The following is a 7,500-nucleotide window of genomic DNA, read 5'->3' as shown; positions in this document are numbered from 1 at the left end:
AACAGGTATCTTGGTGTTATGGGGATTGCTCCACACCTTATGTCACGCAATTCTCGTTTCACCCAGGAAATTATTCACGATATCAAAGAACGTTGATTGGAACGTTTAAGATCATTACAATTTATATGTAACAGATATGTTGGTGCCTCCCTCAGAGTCCTGAGGTTGATGTATATTACCTATATTACCTTAGTTCGGCCCGTGATTCACTATGCGAGTCTGTTACCTCCAAATGCCCTGAAACCCTTTGAAGTTTTGCAGAACAAGGCTATGGGAATTATACTCGGTTGCCAAAGTTCAGGTCATGAGGAAAGAATTAGATCTCCCCACAATCCACAGCCGTGTTACCCAAATCAATACCGTTCTTGGTACTAGAATCTTGCAGCTCCTACCCAAACCACAGATCTCCCAAGCTCTGGCAAATGAGATCAGTCCCAGAGTCAGGTTTGCTCGGCCTCGATATTCCAATCTAATACACTCCAACTTAGAATGGAAAGCCAAACCTACCCAGACCATCCTCAGGTTCAATGTCTGGAGCATTGATGCTCTTAATATCTCAGAAACCAAACTATCTGCACCATGGCATAGAACTCATGTATATGTCCATATTGACAAACTGCCAGGACCTAAATCCATGATTTTGACATCGGAACTGGTCTCATTACCTGGAATATATAGAAGAAATCCTCCATCCTCTTGATAGTAAAGTCCCACTTGCAATCTACTGTGATGCCTCCACTGATCCTCAAAGAGCATCTGGGATTGGAGTCTTGATTCCCGACATTTCTTACGGAGAAAGTGTGCGGATTTCAGACTGGGCAAGCACAAGTTACGCTGACTCATTGGTCATATACCATGCCGTAAAGGAAGGCAGTGAACAGGGGCGCCACCTGGCTGTCTTTTCTGACAGCCAGGGTGTCACCGCATTTAGCCCAGAAAACATGGTAACTAAAAACATACATCAAATTTCCAGACTTTCGGAGCAGGGTATACAAGTGTCACTGTACTGGATACCCTCTCATACAGGAATACCATCATGTGAAGAGTTGACCAAATTCGCATTTTCCCATAAAGAACCACACTATGCTATACCATTATCTCTTACTCAGATGAAAAGACGTATTAACAGCTGTTTAAGAGATTATGAGGATTAGGTATGGGCTACAGAAAAGATGAAAAATAATTGGACATGGCACTATCTAGCATTATTAAAGAATTGCCGGGACATCATACATGGATGAGCCCTATGAAATTTATAAAGGTCTGTCACGGAGGCGACAAGTTATACTAACCAGGCTGTACAAAGAACATCACTTGTAGATTACATCAATTTTATTATAGACACTGCTCTTGTCTTTGACATGATCAGTGACATGAAAGTTTTTTTTTTACCGACCAGACAAAACATGTAAATATGTTAACCAGTATAATGCAGCCCCTCAGGTATGTAAGATTAGTGTTTGACTAAACCCTTTACGTAATAGAAGCTTAGCCAGTTTGGATAGATGCTTATATATAGTATTTATGTATGTATTTATATGTTTATATAAGATGGAATAATGCAGTGCCGCATAGGTATAGGTATATATATATATATATATATATATATATATATATATATATATATATATATATATGTACATATATGTATGTGTTATATATATATATATATATATATATATATATATATATATATATATATATATATATATATATGTGTGTATATGTACATATATATGTATGTGTTTATATATATATATATATATATATATATATATATATATATATATATATATATATATATATGTATGTATGTATGCATATATACCACAATTAAGAGGACGTGGTAATGCAATGACTAATTCTACTTTCTACATGTCCATAGCTTGCCATATCTTGAAGCAACTCTCACCGAAGTGTTCCGTTTTCGAGGGGCGGCTCCCTTCACCGTCCCCCATAGTGCTTTACGAGATACAGTTTTGCAGGTTAGTAGCTCTTCCCCATCGGTACAAAACGCTGATGGATAATATTTTGCAGTACTGTATTTCTCGCTATAACAGATATTGCTTCATAAGTTGAGTATTAATTTATAAGATTATTCGCTAGATGATGGATATCATGACATTTATTCTTTTCTACGAATGGTACAATGACTTCATCTGAAATAATTGTATTTGTATAATTTTACAATAACACATCTACATATACACAGGTGCGTCCATTCATGTTTATGAAAAAAAAAGAACTTTTTTCTTTCTTTTTTTTTATAAAGGGCTACCGTATACCAGCCAAAACGATGGTGATGAACAACCTTTACAGTGTTCACATGGACCCTGAACACTGGGGCGACCCTGAAAATTTCCGCCCTGAGCGGTTCATCAACACTGATGGAACCTTCCGCAAAGACGAGCGAATGATTCCTTTCGGCAAGGGTAAGCACTCCTTCGCAATAGCCATGTACATCATACTATTACCTTATCGACACCAAAGCATCTCTGTATCCTATTCGTAATATTTCCTCGGATTTAAAATTGTGTAGCTAAAAACAAGACATGCCATTATTGTTTCCATAACCTTTTCTCAAGTCACCATATTTTACTACGATCCAACAGGTCGACGACTGTGTCTTGGAGAGCCTCTCGCTCGCATGACGTCCTTCCTGCTGTTCGCAGCGCTTGTGCAGCATCTGGACTTCGAGCTCGACCCCGCCGTCCCCGTCACCAACACGGAAGGAATTGCCGGGTTCACGCTGGGACCGCCGGAGTTCAGAGTCTTTGCTAAGCGCAGATTCTGAGAGAGAGAGAGAGCGAGGGAGAGAGAGAGAGAGAGAAAGAGAAAGAGAAAGAGAAAGAGAAAGAGAGAGAGAGAGAGCGAGGGAGAGAGAGAAAGAGAAAGAGAGAGAGCGAGGGGAGAAACGGAGAGAGGAGAGAGAGAGAGAGAGGAGAGAGAGAGAGAGAGAGGAGGAGAGAGGAGAGAGAGGAGGAGAGAGAGAGCGAGGGGAGAGGGAGAGAGGAGGAGGGGAGAGAGAGAGAGAGAGAGAGAGAGAGAGAGGGGGAGAGAGAGAGAAGGGGGAAAGAGAGAGAGAGAGAGAGAGAGGAGAGAGAGAGGAGAGAGAGAGAGAGAGGAGAGAGAGAGAGAGAGCGAGAGAGGAGAGAGGAGAGCGAGAGAGGAGAGAGCGAGAGAGAGAGAGAGAGAGAGGGCGAGAGGGAGAGCGAGGGCGAGAGCGAGGGGAGGGGCGAGCGAGCGAGAGAGAGGAGAGGAGGAAGAACAAGAGAGAAGGAGAGAGAGAGAGAGAGAGGAGAGAGAGAGAGAGAGAGAGAGGAGAGGGCGAGGAGAGAGAGAGGGCGAGGGCGAGAGCGAGCGAGGGCGAGAGCGAGAGCGAGGGCGAGAGCGAGAGCGAGGGCGGGGCGGGCGGGAGAGAGAGGAGGGGGGGAGAGCGAGAGAGAGAGAGGAGGGAGAAGGAGAGAGAGAGAGGAGGGGGAGGGCGAGAGGAGAGAGAGAGGAGAGAGGGGAGGGGGGAGAAAGAGAGAGAGAGAGGAGAGAGAGAGAGAGGGGGAGAGAGAGAGAGAGAGAGAGAGAGGGGGAAGAGAGAGAGAGCGAGAGCGAGAGGGGAGCGAGAGGAGAGGCGGGAGGAGAGAGAGAGAGAGCGAGGGCGAGAGCGAGAGCGAGGCGAGAGAGAGAGCGGGGGCGAGAGCGAGAGCGAGAGCGAGGGCGGGAGAGCGAGAGAGGGAGCGAGGGGGGGGGAGGGCGAGGGCGAGAGAGCGAGGGAGAGAGAGCGAGAGAGAGAGAGAGAGAGAGGAGCGGGGAGGGGAGGGCGAGAGGAGAGAGAGAGAGAGCGGGAGCGAGAGCGAGAGTGAGGGCGAGGGCGAGAGCGAGGGCGAGAGGAGAGAGGGCGAGGGGCGAGAGCGAGAGAGGGAGAGGAGGAGAGAGAGAGCGAGGAGAGGAGCGAGAGCGGGCGAGAGTCGAGAGAGAGGAGAGAGAGGAGGAGAGGGAGGAGGGGGGAGGGAGAGGGGCGAGAGCGAGAGGGAGAGAGAGCGAGAGAGGGAGCGAGGGCGAGGGCGAGGGCGAGGGCGAGGGCGAGGGCGAGGGCGAGGGCGAGGGCGAGGGCGAGGGCGAGAGCGAGGGCGAGGGCGAGGGCGAGGGCGAGGGTGAGGGTGAGAGTGAGAGAGAGAGAGAGAGAGAGAGAGAGAGAGAGAGAGAGAGAGAGAGAGAGAGAGAGAGAGAGAGAGAGAGAGAGAGAGAGAGAGAGAGAGAGAGAGCGAGAGCGAGAGCGAGAGCGAGAGCGAGAGCGAGAGCGAGAGCGAGGGCGAGAGCGAGGGCGGGGGCGAGAGCGAGACTGAGAGAGAGCGAGAGAGAGAGATAAAAGGAAGGAGGGAGAGCTGGATAGAAGGTCGTTTAAGTATTGATATTGAACCGAATATAACATGTAGATCTATTATTCTGATAAATGTTTGTACCGAAATTTAACTCTCTAAACAATCAAATTATCCCTAAGCAAACTTGTAACCATTATCACCAATTTCCTAGTTTCCGCTTTTGTAGACGGTTTCCACTTGGAACATGATGATGATAATGATGATGATGATGGTGATGCTGATATTGATGGTGATGATTACTGTAATGATGATATTGATGATGATGGTATTAATGATGATGATGATATTGATGATTATGGTGATTATGATATTGATAGTGATGATGATGGTGATAATATTGATGATGATCATGATATTGATGATGATGGTGATGATATTGATGATCATGATATTGATGATGATGGTGATGATATTGATGATGATGAAATTGATAATGATGATGATGGTGATGATATTGATGATGATGAAATTGATGATGGTGATGCTGATATTGATGATTATGGTGATTATGATATTGATAATGGGTGGTGCTTATGATAATGATGATGGTGATGATGATGATAAGGATGATTATGATTATGATGATGATAATAATGATGATTATGATAATGATAATTATGATGATAATGATGATTATGATGATGAAGATGATAATGATGATTATGAAGATTATGATGATGATGATTATAATGATGGTCAGATTGCAATACAATACATTGAATTACAAAACGAAATTCTTTTTGGTTTTAGAGCTCATTTATACAGTAAAAATAAAATACATAGCCGAACAGTACACACATAATTACAAATTGTTATTAGGTCGCAGAATACACATACAGTATAATGAGACCTTTCATACAGTTTTGATTGTGCTGATTTAAAATGGTTGAACAGCATTATACTTTTGGGAACAAACGATTTCTTGTATCTCTGTATGTTGCAATGGCACGCCAAGTCTTCTTCCTTACCTTAAGAAAGCATGATGATTGTGTAGTGGGTGGCCTGTATCGTTCATTATTCTTTCAACCTGCTTCATCACACCTTCGTGATGCAGATTATCTATTCGTTTAGTGTTTGCATCCAGTTTCCTTGTTTTACTAACAATTTTACCCAATTTACTAGTATTTATACCTGTTAGCATACCAAAGTATGCATTGACTGAAAAGTTTATTACTGATTCGATAGTAGGCCTACAAAACAAGCTGATTATTCCCTTATTAGCTTGAACTTTATTCAGGATGCGCAGAAAGTAGAGTCTCTAATTACACTCTTTTACTACCATATCCGTTTTACAGCTATCCTTTAACTGATCGTTTATCACATAACCTAGATATTTATATTTATTATTTCTAATTACAATAACATCAGGTATGATTTTGTTCTTTTTCCTGAAGTCTATTACCATTTCTTTTATCTCGTTATTAAATTCGAGATAATTCCTTATACACCATTTTACAAAATAATTTACTTGTTCTAAAAAATCACTACTGTCATCATATTTAACTTGATCTATGATCACCGTGGCATCTGCGTATTTGATTATGGTACTTTGGTTGCACAGGCTTCTACAATCATCTGCATAAAGGCTGAACAGAATCGGGGATATGGCACAACCCGAGGCGCCCCTGTGTTGGTGACAATCACGTCCGATTTGGCCCAATTTCGGTTGATTGGTAAAAAGCTTCAAATCCATTTAATTCAAAATGAGTTCACATTCATCCCTAACAATGTATTCAATTGAGTTTGGGGCTGTATCGTATTGAAAGCGATAATGATGATGATGATGATGGTGGTGAGGATGATGATAATGATGACTATAATGATAACGTTGGTGATGAAAATGATGATGATGGTGAGGATGATGATAATGATGACTATAATGATAACGTTGGTGATGACGATAATGATGATGATAATGACGATTATGATGATGATGATAATGATGGTTCAGTTCAATTCAGACAGATTTGCGAAGCGACGCGTCGCTACGCAAGGGCTACATGCACGAAGCGGCACGGCCTCTGTCAGCGTTAAGTGCTGACTTATCTGATCATCATCGCTGAATTCAATTCAGCTCAGTTCAGAGAGATTTGCGAAGACGTCGCTTCACTCGTGCTGTGTGGACGGGGCGGCCCGATCTCTATCAGCTATAAGTGCTGACTCATCTGATTATCATAACTGAATGCTTGCCGTGGCGGTCGGATTGCCTGTAGGCGCTCCAGTTGCCAGGGTGCAAGCGACAGGCATAGCCATCTAACCAGCCCGGAGGCTGTCGTCTCTGGGCCTTGCCTGAGGAAGCGAGTATGCTCGCACTCCATCAGGTAGTGCTCTAATTTGGCGTCCGGCGCGCCACATGATCACAGCGTCGCTCATCTTACCCAATGGTGGGTATGATTTGCTACGCACAAGGGTAGCCTATTCTCAGTCTGTGCAGACTGACTTCAGCGCACCTTGATATTCTAGGAGAGAGTATCAGCGACTCATGGCCTGTGGCGTCTGAGTACCAGCCGGCCGAGAGGGAAGTTCTCGCTTCCTCTCTATGTCGCTGCAGGGCACCGACCTGCCCTGCAACCATCGTTGTACGCCTTAGCTGTTCCCGGCTAGGATGCACCACAAGTTTACTCAAGGGTTTCTTCCTGCCTTCCTCCACTAATCTGTCAGCTAGGTCGTTCCCTTCAATACCAACATGGCTTGGGATCCAGTTGATGATGATGCGTCTACCCTGGTCCAGGATTCTCTGAGCAATGGTGAGAATCGTGGTTACAAGATAAACGTTATCAAGGGGCGTGGCCTAGAATCTGTGTATGACAACATGCCTGTCCGTCTGGGCTATATGGGCTAGGGCTCCCATAATAGCGACTGCCTCTGCCTGGAGCAAGGAGGCATTGTCAGATACCCGCATAGCTTTCTCCATGCCCCTTACTGCAAAACTGGCGCCTGCAGTGTGGGTGATGGGGTCTACAGAACCAGGTTTTACAATTCAGCGGCGTGATTGCTGTGATATTCCTCTCCGCTTCAGCCCTCAATAGAGGCGGTGAGTACTGTGTCTTTCTCCTTGACAGGCTCATGACAGAAAACTCTATCAAGGATCATGCCTACGGCGGGGCTGTGACATAGCCAGGGT

At 44.5% G+C, this 7,500-nt stretch overlaps 1 protein-coding gene across 1 annotated transcript in view; it reads left to right on the top strand.

Annotated features, from left to right (window-relative positions):
- LOC122261841 (methyl farnesoate epoxidase) overlaps positions 1–2,853 on the top strand; it is a 10,467-nt gene extending 7,614 nt beyond the window's left edge. Inside the window, exons 9-11 of the mRNA XM_043029644.2 lie at positions 1,886–1,985; positions 2,273–2,432; positions 2,613–2,853. Of these exons, the coding sequence (XP_042885578.2) occupies positions 1,886–1,985; positions 2,273–2,432; positions 2,613–2,794 (442 nt within the window). The 3' untranslated portion in view covers positions 2,795–2,853. The remainder of the gene's footprint in view (positions 1–1,885; positions 1,986–2,272; positions 2,433–2,612) is intronic.
- The last annotated feature ends 4,647 nt before the right edge of the window (positions 2,854–7,500 follow it).

The sequence above is a fragment of the Penaeus japonicus genome, unplaced genomic scaffold, assembly GCF_977035675.1.
Source record: "Penaeus japonicus unplaced genomic scaffold, GWHDUDI00000001_assembly GWHDUDI00000004, whole genome shotgun sequence".
Taxonomy (NCBI): domain Eukaryota; kingdom Metazoa; phylum Arthropoda; class Malacostraca; order Decapoda; family Penaeidae; genus Penaeus; species Penaeus japonicus.
This window is presented reverse-complemented; position numbering and strand designations above follow the sequence as displayed.